The 12,500-nt window shown below is 29.1% G+C and overlaps 1 protein-coding gene across 5 annotated transcripts in view; it reads left to right on the plus strand.

The window, feature by feature from the left end:
- The window catches only part of LOC124955383 (calcitonin receptor), a 54,121-nt gene that overhangs the window by 38,974 nt on the left and 2,647 nt on the right, over positions 1–12,500 (plus strand). For 4 of the 5 annotated variants that reach the window (XM_047509736.1, XM_047509737.1, XM_047509741.1 and 1 more), the window contains exons 3-10: positions 5,502–5,608; positions 6,157–6,248; positions 6,361–6,487; positions 6,580–6,806; positions 8,925–9,095; positions 9,215–9,338; positions 9,948–9,989; positions 10,195–10,278. In XM_047509736.1, coding sequence (XP_047365692.1) covers positions 5,502–5,608; positions 6,157–6,248; positions 6,361–6,487; positions 6,580–6,806; positions 8,925–9,095; positions 9,215–9,338; positions 9,948–9,989; positions 10,195–10,278 — 974 coding nt within the window. Of the gene's footprint in view, positions 1–5,501; positions 5,609–6,156; positions 6,249–6,360; positions 6,488–6,579; positions 6,807–8,924; positions 9,096–9,214; positions 9,339–9,947; positions 9,990–10,194; positions 10,279–10,712; positions 11,035–12,500 lie in introns of those variants that run through there. The other variant, XM_047509740.1, reaches the window with a different exon arrangement.

The following is a 12,500-nucleotide window of genomic DNA, read 5'->3' on the forward strand; positions in this document are numbered from 1 at the left end:
TTTTTTTCTTTTTCTTTTTTTTTTTTTCGTGAAATCATATAAGATCGAACTTTTAGATATAAATACTGCATGACGTTGTATAAATTGCATATCGTCGCATTTTAAAAATGTTGCAACTTGAGCTTCGCAAACGTTAACTAGCGAACGCTAATGTGTTTGATCCGTAAACGAAGTAAAGTGACTTTTTGAAGTGATCGTTTTTCCTTTTTATCTTACCATTGGCTGATGATTTTCATTTTTTTTCCTTCTTTTATTTTTCCAAAGAAAAGTTAGTTGAAAATAGAAAATAAATATATACATATATATATATATATAACGACAGAGACTTTTTGTCGACGCGTTGTATTAAAAAAGGAATAATACAATTAAATAAAACAAAGAATAGAATAATACAATTGATAGAATTGATAGAATTGATGGATTAAAATTAATTGTATCCTTTTTTTTTTTTTTTTTTTTTTTTTTTTTTTTTTTTTTAATTATTCCATTTTATTCTCTCGATTTGAACGATATCTCTCTCTCTCTCTCTTGTGTTTTTGAAATAACGAGAAATAAAATTATTCTTTCTTTCAGTATTTAAGTTCCCGTTAAATGTAGCGTAACGTTAAGGCATGAGAACCCACTTTCCGACCATACGATCACCAAGAACGATTTTAAATCCCGACCCACTTTCCAAGGGACCCATTCTATATCTCGGCTCTTTGCAGAATGTCCAAGAGAATCGTAGAGAAAGAAAATTCCTTTTTCTATCTTTTATCCATTCTTTTCTTCTTCTTCTTCTTCTTTCTCTTCTTTCTTTTCTTTTTCTTTTTTTTTTTTTTCATTATCTTTTTATTTCTTCTTTTTCTTCTTCTTCTTCTTCTTCTTCTTCTTCTTTTTTTTTTTTCCTTTTTCCCTCCACCTTGAAACGATAAAACCTCTCTCGTCCCATTCACCAAGCAAGGCTCAACGAATCAGTCTGTTTGACTATTTGAATTCTGACATCTTACTACGTACGTTCTTTCGTTTCTTCTATATATCAAGCTCGGTTATTCTAACAATAGAAAAGTACATACATACATATGTATGTATGTATGTATGTATGTATGTATGTATATAAGTACGCATTTACGTACGTATATACGAATGTAAACTCTAATAAATCTATCTTCATGTGACCAGACAAGAACTAGAGAAAAGTAAATCCCTTTAAGATCGTTTATACCTTTATCGAATGTTTATAAAATTTCACGAATCCATCGAAATAATTATAATTGTTTGAAAAAAAAAAAATTACGATCGTTTAATTGTTTGAAAAATTTTCAAATATTTTTCTTCATCGATATTATTATAAATAATGATGTTCGTTTCCCTTCTCTTTTTTTGTTTTTGTTTTTTTAATCAATCTCGATATAATCATTTTTTTTTTTTGTAATTCTTTCGAAAACGATAATGTAGAAAAATTTGTTTAATTGATTGCAATGAAGTGATCGATTAAAATGAAGTCGAATGTCTATCATTGATGTAATCTGTACCACTGGATTTGTTAATGTTTATTTATATATACATATATATATATATATATATATATATATATATATATAACTTTTATTTATATATATACGCATGTGTGTGTGTATATATTATTTTCGATAATTATTTAATATTTATTTCACTCGAACAAGATTGGAATGAAATAAATAAATAAAAAAAAACAAAATAAAACAAAACAAAAACACAAACAAAAATTGTCACGGGGAATAAATTAATTGTGCAAGTCTGAAATTTTCCAAGCGATGGGATTGCTTTGTTTCAACTCGATAGAAGGAAACATACACGATGCATATAAATCATTTCGCCCACACAAATCAGATATTCCATAAACGATGAATATTTCGAATTTCAAATTTTATGGAACAATCGCGTATAATTTAAAACCATGTTGTATTGCATTTTTCCTTTTTTTTTTTTTTTTTTTTTTTTTTTGTTTTCGACATAATTCGTATATCGAAGGATATTTAAAAAACTAAATAATATTTCCTCTTTTACTAAAATATAACCGCAGATATAATAGATTTTTAACCGAATAGCTGCCCTTAATACATCGTCACAATTTCACAAAAAAAGGGGAAAAAAAGAGCGAAAGAATTTGCGATACAAAAAAAAAAAAAAAAAAAAAAAAATTAACGATCCCTCCGTTGGGATAATAATTTTGAACGATATCAATCGTATCGTAGATATCGATATAAAAAGAGATTATTCCGGATTATTTGGAATGAAAAAAAAAAAAAAAAAAAAAAAAAAAAAAAAAAAAAAAAAAGCAAAATAGGAATGTCAAGACGCTTGATATCATTTCAGAATGAAAGAATAGTGCAAATCGAGTTACGTCCTTGAATTGGACCAACTCCTATCACATTTCCTCACCTCCCCTCCTCCCTCGTAGCTTGATCCTTGTTCGATGAACACCCGTGAACGATGATATAGACCGTGCTTTAAAGATATAGCTCGACTATGTATGTAGGGGCTATAAGTAATAGGAAAGGAGAGATAGATGAAGAGATAGATGAAGAGAGAGAGAGAGAGAGAGAGAGAAAGAGAGAGAGAGATACAGAGAGATAGATAGATATAGAGAGATAGAGAGAAGACTGAAGGAAAAAGGAAGTCGTCGAGAAATGGTTGGACAAGTCACGTGGTTCCTCTTCTTCCTGTCTGTCCTCCCTTATACATTATCGGATGGCCGTCCCAGAGCGATTGATGATCCAATAAAAGGAAACGTAGTTATCCTTTTTATGGCGAGTGCGTTTCGTGCACCATATCAAAGATAAAAAGAAAGATAGAAGGGAAAGAAGGAAAGAGAAAGATAGAAAGGAAGGAAATAAAATTGAGAAAAAAAAAGAGAAAGAGAAAGAGAGAGAGAGAGAGAGAGATCCTTGCTCTCTCATCGATGCCATTCAATGTATATTATTCGTTGGTAACGTGCAAACATCGAAGGGATCTCATTGGGAAAAGCTATTGGGAGCCATCAAAGTACTAATGCGCTCTCTAAGCACTCCAAGTAAAAGACGTTTTACGTTGAGAACGGAAAAATCGTCAAAGTTTTTAAAGTACCTTTATCTTTACTTTTACCTTTTGTTACATTTACTTTTCCCCGATCGAAAACAATCGAGGAAAAATTCTTCACCCTCCAATCCCATCCCTCCCTCCCTCCGTCACTCCCCATCCCATCACACCCCGTTTCCCTTCTACTCCTCCCTAGTGGAAACTCGTACTACACGTTTAAGAGCTATTTTATATATATATATATATATATATATATATATATATATAATTGGTCTTTGAGATTAATAAAATGTTAGTGGAAAAAAATTTTCTTACGTACGTACGCGAGATATTTCCCTTTTAGATTTACTTTTATGACGTTCTCCATGTTGTTTTCCATGAAACATTCGAATAACTCGTCAAGCAACGAAGAGGATAAGGGAGGTAGAGAAGCACCCCTCCCTCCTCCTCCCCCCACCCCCGGCACCCCCACTCTCCTCGTGAAAACGCAATATCTAACTTTCGTCAATTAAGACTGCATGTAACAAAGTGAAGTTTCGCTTGCAGTTTAAAGTCAAGTAATAATCAAGTTATAATTAATATCGACAATTATCTTTCAAGTATCAGGAGAGAAAGTAAACAAGAAAAAAAAAGAAGAAAAAAAGAAAAAGAAAAAAGAAAAAAGAAATAGAATAAAAAAAAGTAGACAAAAGCGAAGAAATTATTCTTACGTCTTTCGTAGATCCATATATTTTTCTTTTAACATATTCCTATTCACATATCCTCGTAATATTAAACTAACATCGAAACGTAAAATTCTCATATAATTCTATTATATTTCTATATATTTTCATATCCATCAAATTTTTTCATCTCCTTTTTCATATGAAATAATATTCCTATTGGATTTTGAACGAATATGGCTATGCTTTTTCTAATATTATCGTCATCTACACTCTGTAATATTAGTATTAAATGTAAACAATGTACATTTTTAACATGATTCAACAGCTGTCTCGACTAGCTACAGCAAAAAAAGAAAAAAAAGAAAAAACATTTTATAACCTATTCCTTCTTCTTTATCGTTGCGTACGACATGCTTCCACATATCTACCTTGTATTTTAGTGCTTGCAAGCGTTAAAAAAAAAAAAATTAAGAAAAAAAAAATAAGAAATTATAAATAAATAAATAAATAAAAACAAAGGGAAGGAAAATTATTTCTAATTGATTATTTCAAAAAGTTAATAAAACTCGCTTGAGTAAATCAACGTGATATATATAGAAACGTTTTTATTATTTCGAGAAAAAGAACGTGTATTAAATATTGTTTAAATAATTATAAAATTCACGTGAGCATTAATATTTCAATCTTAAACGTTTGGAAGGAGACAGAGAGAAAGTTTCGATGTTCACTCGTCGGAATACGGAAGAGAACTACTGGTTCGACAACAGTCGAAGTCATTCGGAGTATTATTTCTATTTATATCTCGCGACGGCAACGATTCCAAGGTCGAAAATTCAATCGTATTGATATGTCAATGTATAATTATTTTATATTTAACGTGCGTACCGAACTATATACATATTTTATTTTATATTAAGCTAATGTTCAAGATTAAAATTATGTTTAAATATAAAATACAAAAGAATCGTAAATAAATTAGAATGTAGTATTATTTCAATCGGATAGTTTTTAACGAAATCAAATAAAAACGATTTATTAATACGATTTAATTAAATATACAATTATCAAATGAGAAACTTAATGTAAGCATAGAAAATATCTATTGATATAAATATTTAAATACTTGCCTTAAGAAAATTTATTCCCCTTTTTTGAAAATCTTCGAATTGATGAAAATTTAAATGAACGTTATATACAACTCTCGAAATTAGATTCCAATTTATTTAGATTCTGTTTCCTGTCCACGATTTATTTTCTTGAAAGTAAGCGATTAAATAAACTCTCGTTCCTCGTTCCTTTTCTCTTGATCGATAAAAGAGAAAATATTGAAGGGCCATTTTGAGAGAAGCACAGATTGCTACGACTCGTTTGTAAATTTCTCTATTATTATTTCCTTCCTCTCTGCGGAAACTTCTCGAAAATGTTCGTTGAGTTCGTTCGAAAGTTTTGCAATTAAAAGTATCACCTGTAACTCGCAATTTTCTCAATCTCAAAAAAAATATCTTCAAAGAGTGAAGGGAGAGAGAGAGAGAGAGAGAGAGAAAAAAGAAAGAAAAGAAAGAACGAAAGAAAGAATGAAAGAGAGATTCTAAATCTTCTCTAGTAATTTTCCAATTTATATTGAATTTCTTTGGAAAAAAAGAAAAAAGAAAAAAAAGGAAAAAAAAAATAATAAAAAATAATCATGCGAATTTAATGACATTCGAAAAGTAATATTTAAATTTTCTTAATAATTAAATCTCGATATCTTACTTGTATTATTTTTGTATCATCGAATACGTTTCATTTGTGTTTCAGTGAAGGCACATAAATATTGTGAAACAAATGGCACCTGGTTTCGGCATCCAGTCTCCCACACAATCTGGAGCAATTACACGACTTGTATCAATATCGAAGATCTAATTGTGAGTAAACCCTTTTAGATCTGAAAATGTTATTGGAGAAAAATCGATTAATATCTTCGTAATAATACAAATGATTGAATCGATTAATATTCATAATAAAATATTTACGTATCGGTCTGATCTAAACTTTTATAATGATATCTAAGATAAAATATAATAATATTCTTTAGATAAATTCATATACATTATCTGACGAATTAGGTATGTACATATAATTATATGTAATTAATTTATCGATACATCATATATTTCGTTTAGTTTGATCATTTAATGTCCAAATAAAATTCCAACGATTTTAATAATCGTTATTATAATCAAAATATACAGATATACATACTTCAAGGGATATATCAAGAAAATTTGGTCCGACCCATGAACAATTGTTTCTTTGTTCGTTTTTAATTAAAGCCCGATATACATATGTCGATTAGCACGTTAATTGAACCATTCGCGTTAATTGAAGTATCAATTTTTATTCTGCTTGTCTTTCCACTTTTTTCTTTCTATTTTTTTTTTTTTTTTTTTTTTTGTTTTGTTCTTTTATACAGTGGCAACAAGGTATCAATGGCATCTACGAAGTAGGCTATGCCATATCATTAGTGGCTCTACTTTTATCGCTAGCGATTCTCACATATTTTCGGTAAGTTTCCATTCGATTTTTTCTTTCTTTTTATGTTTTTTTTTTTTCGATTGAAAAACAATAAAAAAAAGTAACATAACGTACCTTTGTTATTATTATTGTTATTACATAGATCGTTGAGATGCGCTAGAATAACTCTGCACATGAATCTATTCGTTTCGTTCGTCCTTAACAACGCACTATGGTTGATCTGGTACAGATTCGTTGTAGCTAATACAAATCTTTTGTTAAACAATAGCGTAAGTAGAAAAGAAATAACGTATAAATCATTTAAAATGTAAATTATTTAAAACTATGATCTTTTTCATTAATATTATTCTTTTCCATTTAGATAATATGCCAGTTTTTACACATTCTCCTTCATTATTTCCTCTTGACGAATTACGCATGGATGCTTTGCGAAGGCTTTTATCTTCACACATTACTCGTTCTGGCGTTTACAAGTGAGCACAGATTGGTGAACTGGCTTATGGCACTTGGTTGGTCGATGCCAGGGATCATCGTTACCATTTATGCCATTTTAAGAGCCACAAGCTACGATCCCGTAGACACCGAACAGTGAGTCAACGTGAAATCGTTTAGATCTTAGTCATTTAATTTATATCATAATGATTAAATCTATTTGAAAAATTTCAATCGTCTCCCCCTCCCTCCCCACCTTGCCGTATACAATTACATTATCGCAAAACATTTACAGATTTTCATTAATCGATCGTTCATAAAAATTCTAACTCGATCGATTATCGGTATAAATATATAATTTTTTTGTTAAATATTAAATATAATTTTTATCGATATTATAATATTAAAGATCGAACTTATAAATTATCGTATATATCGGATCTCATTGGGGATCATTACGATGTATAGATTATTTCGGGGGAAAGAAAAAAGAAAAAAAAAAAAAAAAAGAAAAGAAAAGGTTGTTCATCTTTTGTTGTTTCATCAACAACGATAAGAAGACAACGATGAAACCATAAAGTTTCTTTAGTATGGTTGTTATGTACGATACACAGGATTTTCCCAATAAATGGTAGTGTGGTACTTTGGACATAGTGTATCAGAGTGAAACTATCGATCCTTCTTGTAACGATAGTCAAGTTTTCGTAGAATCTAGTCGAGAATTTATTGACATTTAAGAGAAAGCACCAGTTAACAAAGTCGACCGCATCAGAAGCCCTTGATCAATTGAATTAGAAACTTTTACTTACTATCGAATCATTGTGGTCAACCAATCGAACACAGTCGTGGAATTGATAAAGAATAGAAAGGATACATAATATCGAAGATCGATAAATAAATAATAATCTTGTTAATGTCTCTCTCTCTCTCTCTCTCTCTCTCTCTCTCTCTCTCTCTCTCTCTCTCTCTCTCTCTCTCTCTCTCTCTCTCTCTCTCTGTCTATCTTTGTCTTTGTCTGTCTCTAGTTTCTTAACCTTTGACACTTCATAAACATTCACTACTGCGACATACTCATACATACTTTATACTGCAACTCCATAAACGTTGTTAATCATTCTTGATAAAATGAAACCAGGTTAAATGGGAAACTCTATATAATGCAAAATTATAGTTAAAGGGATTATATATATATATATTATGGTATGCACAGAAAGATAATTAATAGAAATATTAAAGACGTGACATCGATAAATACTGCGAGAGTCTTTTCTCTTAATAACTTCTCTACACGAGATAGAGAGAGATAGAGAGAAAGAGAGAGAGAGAGAGAGATTTTATTGATGATAATAGTAAAATATGAAATTTCTTTTCAATAACGAAAGATACATGACAATGATTAAAATAATTAAAATTTGATTTAAATTGGTAAACCATTTGTCAATCTTTTCTCTTATAAAATGAGATCTTCTTTGTTATTTATGTATTTATTTATTTTTTCTTTTTCTTTCTTTCTTTCTTTCTTTTAATTTTCACTGCAGCGGTACCATTGAAAAGAAAACAAAAAGAAAGAGAAGGAAAATGAAAAAAAGAAAAGAGAAAAAAAATGTTTTTTGTAATCGCCGACAAGGGTCATATTACAAAATTATGCATGACCAAGAGAAAGTGCAAAGGGTTAATTAAACTTTTGACCGAGTTCTCTGATTAAGTTAAAGTTAATTAAGATTTCAATATATTATATATATATATATATGTGTGTGTGTGTTAGTTGAGATTAGAAAAAAATCAAAAATATTAGTCTTTATTAAAAACAAATAATATTAATAATCAATAATATTTTTCAATGAGATAACAAAAATTCCAAAAAAAAAAAAAAAAAGAAAAAAAAATACATCGGGATAAATTATTTTCGATTGAAAAAAAAAGATTTCATTGATAATTCGTAACTAGGATGGACTCATTGAAACTTGTTACGCATTATCGAACACGATGTAAACTTTTACACATATTCTTTCCCCTCCCTTCCCCCTTCTCCTTCGATATCGAATTAGCTCATCTATCTCTCTTCTATGCGGGAATAATCGGCGAACTCATCGCGTATCTATCTACCTATCTACTCGTTGCCGTTTTTCAAATTAAAGAAAAAAAAAAGAAAAAAAAAAGAAAAAAGAAAAAAGAAAAAGGGAAAAAAAGAGAGAGCGAGAGAGAGAGAGAGAGAGAGAGAAAGAAAAGAAAAAAGTTAACGACAAACGTTACCTTTGAACCATTAATTTTTAGATGTTGGATCAACGAAGGCAATTACATGAGTGTGTTGGTCTATCCGGTATGCGTCTCGACGTTGTTGAACGTTCTATTTCTCTTCAACATCGTACGCGTTCTTCTAATGAAATTGCGTGCTGGTCCAGCGATAGGAACGAGACCGTCGAGATCAATGCTTCAAGCTTTCAGGTAAATATTTTCTTTCTTTCTTTCTCTCTATTTCTTTCTCTCTTTCTTTAACATTAATAAGACCTAAATAAATAATGACTCATTAATATCTGACTCATTTCACCTTTTCATTATCATAGAGCAACGATGTTATTGGTACCACTTCTTGGCCTTCACTATCTAGTTATTCCGTTCAGGCCACCGAAGAAGCACCCTTGGGAACACGCTTACGAAGTTATTTCAGCGATTACAGCCTCTTTCCAAGTTAGTACGGCGAGGCTTCCATTATCATAGAATCACCTTTAATTCTCTCTCCTTCCCACTCTCTCTTTATCTATCTATCTATTTATCTATATATATATATATATATCTTTCATCAATGAAATATTCATCGAGGTAAAGTGAAAAAATATTCTTATTGTTTTAAAGACGGACTTACACATATTTGTTACTGTCTGTCTGTTAAGAAGAAACAAAAAAGAAAAAAAAAAAAAAAAAAGAAAAAGAACGATAACAAACATTATTTCTAATCCAATTTAATTTTGTCTTTTTCTCTCTGATCATTACTAAATGATATAAATGTCTTTATTTTTATTTTTATTTTCTTATTTAATTCGTCATGAAAAATAAAGAAATTTTATGTAGAAAGAGAGAGAGAGAGAGAGAATGAGTCCGTTTAATTACAAGTGAATTAGATTTGATACATTTATTCTTTGAATCAACAGGAACGATTGCATATATCGTAAGTTCACGTATAAAAATTAAATCTCTTATTGCTCGTAAAGGGCAATAAGAATTTTAAATGGATTAAAAATATAAATAATCCCTTCCGTCGTTGATCTATTCTTTTTATTTTTGTCTTCTTTAAATCAGGGCCTCTGCGTTGCCGTATTTTTCTGCTTCTGTAACGGAGAGGTAAGTAGATCGACATGATGAAAGATTTAAATAAAAGAAAAAAAAAGAAAAAATAAACAAAAATAAAAAAAAAAAAAAAAGAAAATAAAAAAAGAAAGAAAGAAAGAAAGAAAATTAAAGATGTTTTATTCGGTCTACTTTTTCTTTTTTCTTTTCTTTTTTTTTCCTTTTTTTTTCTTTTTTTTTTTCATATATATGTATTTAGGTGATAGCGCAGTTCAAACGGAAATGGGAAGGTACGATGCTGCTAAGGAAACGAGCGAATTCCTGCACGGCCACTACTGTCTCGGTATGAAAAGATTCAATGAAAAATTTTCTTTCTTCTCTCGCATAGAGAGTCTTTTAATTTTGAGATTTATGAAATAATGCTGCTTTCTTTTCTTCTTCATCTGCATCTTCTTCTTCTTCTTCTTCTTCTTCTTCTTCTTCTTCTTCTTCTTCTTCTGCTGCTGCTGTTTCTTTATCTTCTTCTTATTCTTCTTTATTTTTTCTTTTTTTTCTTTTTTTCCTTTTTCTTTTTCTTTTCTTTATTCTAATTTTATTCGTTGCCTCTTCGTGCCCTTCTATCGAATCGAAAGACTTCTGACAAATTTTCTATCATTTTAATGGAAAATTTTCTATAACCAGAGAATTTTATTTATATCGTTGAAAAAAAAAAAAATACTTTAGTACCGTTATAATTATATGGATAGTAAAACATTCATATTATTTTTTTTCATTTAGCCAATCAAACGAGAAGGAATTTATTAAAAGCAATAATGTCAAATCGGTATGTTCAATCAGACATCTACGGAATACGTTGCTCGTGAAATTGCTTGAATCAATTATAATGATCATGATATATAGTACATGTATATGCGTCCATGGAAACTATTCCCCCTGGATATTGACAGATTACGGTCACATACACAAACACGCATACATACACACACACACACATGCATATGTATACACAACTTTGTATAATTGTTGCAACGTGTAAACCAGAGAATGGGCGAGATTTTGAAAAATGTAAATGCAAGTAAAAGAAAAAAAAAAAAAAAAATAGAAAAAAAGAAAAAGAAAATGGATCGTTCGATTTGATCCAATATCTGAAGAACCAACTGATATTGTGATTCGAGACTGACGACTGCAGCTTATTGCAATCGGACAATTATATATATGTATATATATATGTGTGTGTATATATATATATATATATATATATATATATATATATATATATACACATATATATACACTGCTAGAAAGTATATTTTCTATTATCACACATCAATCGATCGATCACGGCAATATCAACTTCTGTCTCGTATGATATTTAATTAATTTATATTTCTTACTTTATCACTTTATTAATATTTTCATTTATGATATAATCGTCCTCGTTATTTCGAAAGATTATTTTTAACGCAATAATTTTATTAAATATTACTTTTAAAGATTACTTTCGAATTCGTTCTCGTCGACATTTTTATAATCCAAATATTTTTCATCAATGGAAATTAATTGCAACTATCGATTTAAGAAAGGAAAAAAAAAGAAAAAAAGAAAATATTAAAAAATGTTTAATCCTTTTAGATTTACATATACGTACACACGTATATTTTATACTTGATTTAAAAATCGAAAAGTATGAATAATATGTCAATAAGTTTTTTTTTTTTGCGATATAGTAGAAACAAATTTCTCAAGGAAAAATATATTGTAGGTGATTTTAAAGAAATATATGTGATATATAGTGATGAATATGAATCTAACACCAAGTGTCGTATATTTCAAAATGTCGAAGTACATATACATATGTCAAAGTCCTTTAATATTTTATATATTTTATACGATATGATACTTCAATGAATCAAAATATGTGTATACATCTATACATCATCACTTTCTGATGAATGAAAATTTATCTTAAGTATTATATTTTTTTTTTAAATATTAAGAAAAAAAAAAAGAAAGACAAAAGAAGAAGAAATATTGTATATCAAAGTTCGTCATATTTTAGAAATATTATTTTCAACGTATCAAACATATATTCGCCTCTGGAAAATTTTTTTTTTTTTTTAAATTATTGATATATTCGTACTTTCGTGGTTTAGATGATTCGAATATATACGAAATATTTTTCCTTCATTCGAACTTATGTAATACAGAATGTCTCGTATCTCGTAGAATTTATAAGTTTCAAATAAAACCACGAATATCTTTAACTTTGTAAGACCGAAGCTTGAAGGAAATCGAAAATGGGATGGTTGAGAATTTAACCAGATGAAAATTTCGACTGAGAAACTGAGAAATTGAGAAACTGAGAAACTGAGATCCAACTGAGAAACAGGACCGAGAAACAATTTCAACGAGAATCAAACTTTAAGTTAGCTCATATATATATATATAAATATATATATATATATACACAAATTCGTTATAAAAAAAATTACTTCAAGGACTTAGATAAATACTAACAGGACAATATCTTTTTTCCTTTTCTTTTTTTTGTTGTTCTTTTTTCTT

This window comes from Vespa velutina, chromosome 18, assembly GCF_912470025.1.
Source record: "Vespa velutina chromosome 18, iVesVel2.1, whole genome shotgun sequence".
NCBI classification, from domain to species: domain Eukaryota; kingdom Metazoa; phylum Arthropoda; class Insecta; order Hymenoptera; family Vespidae; genus Vespa; species Vespa velutina.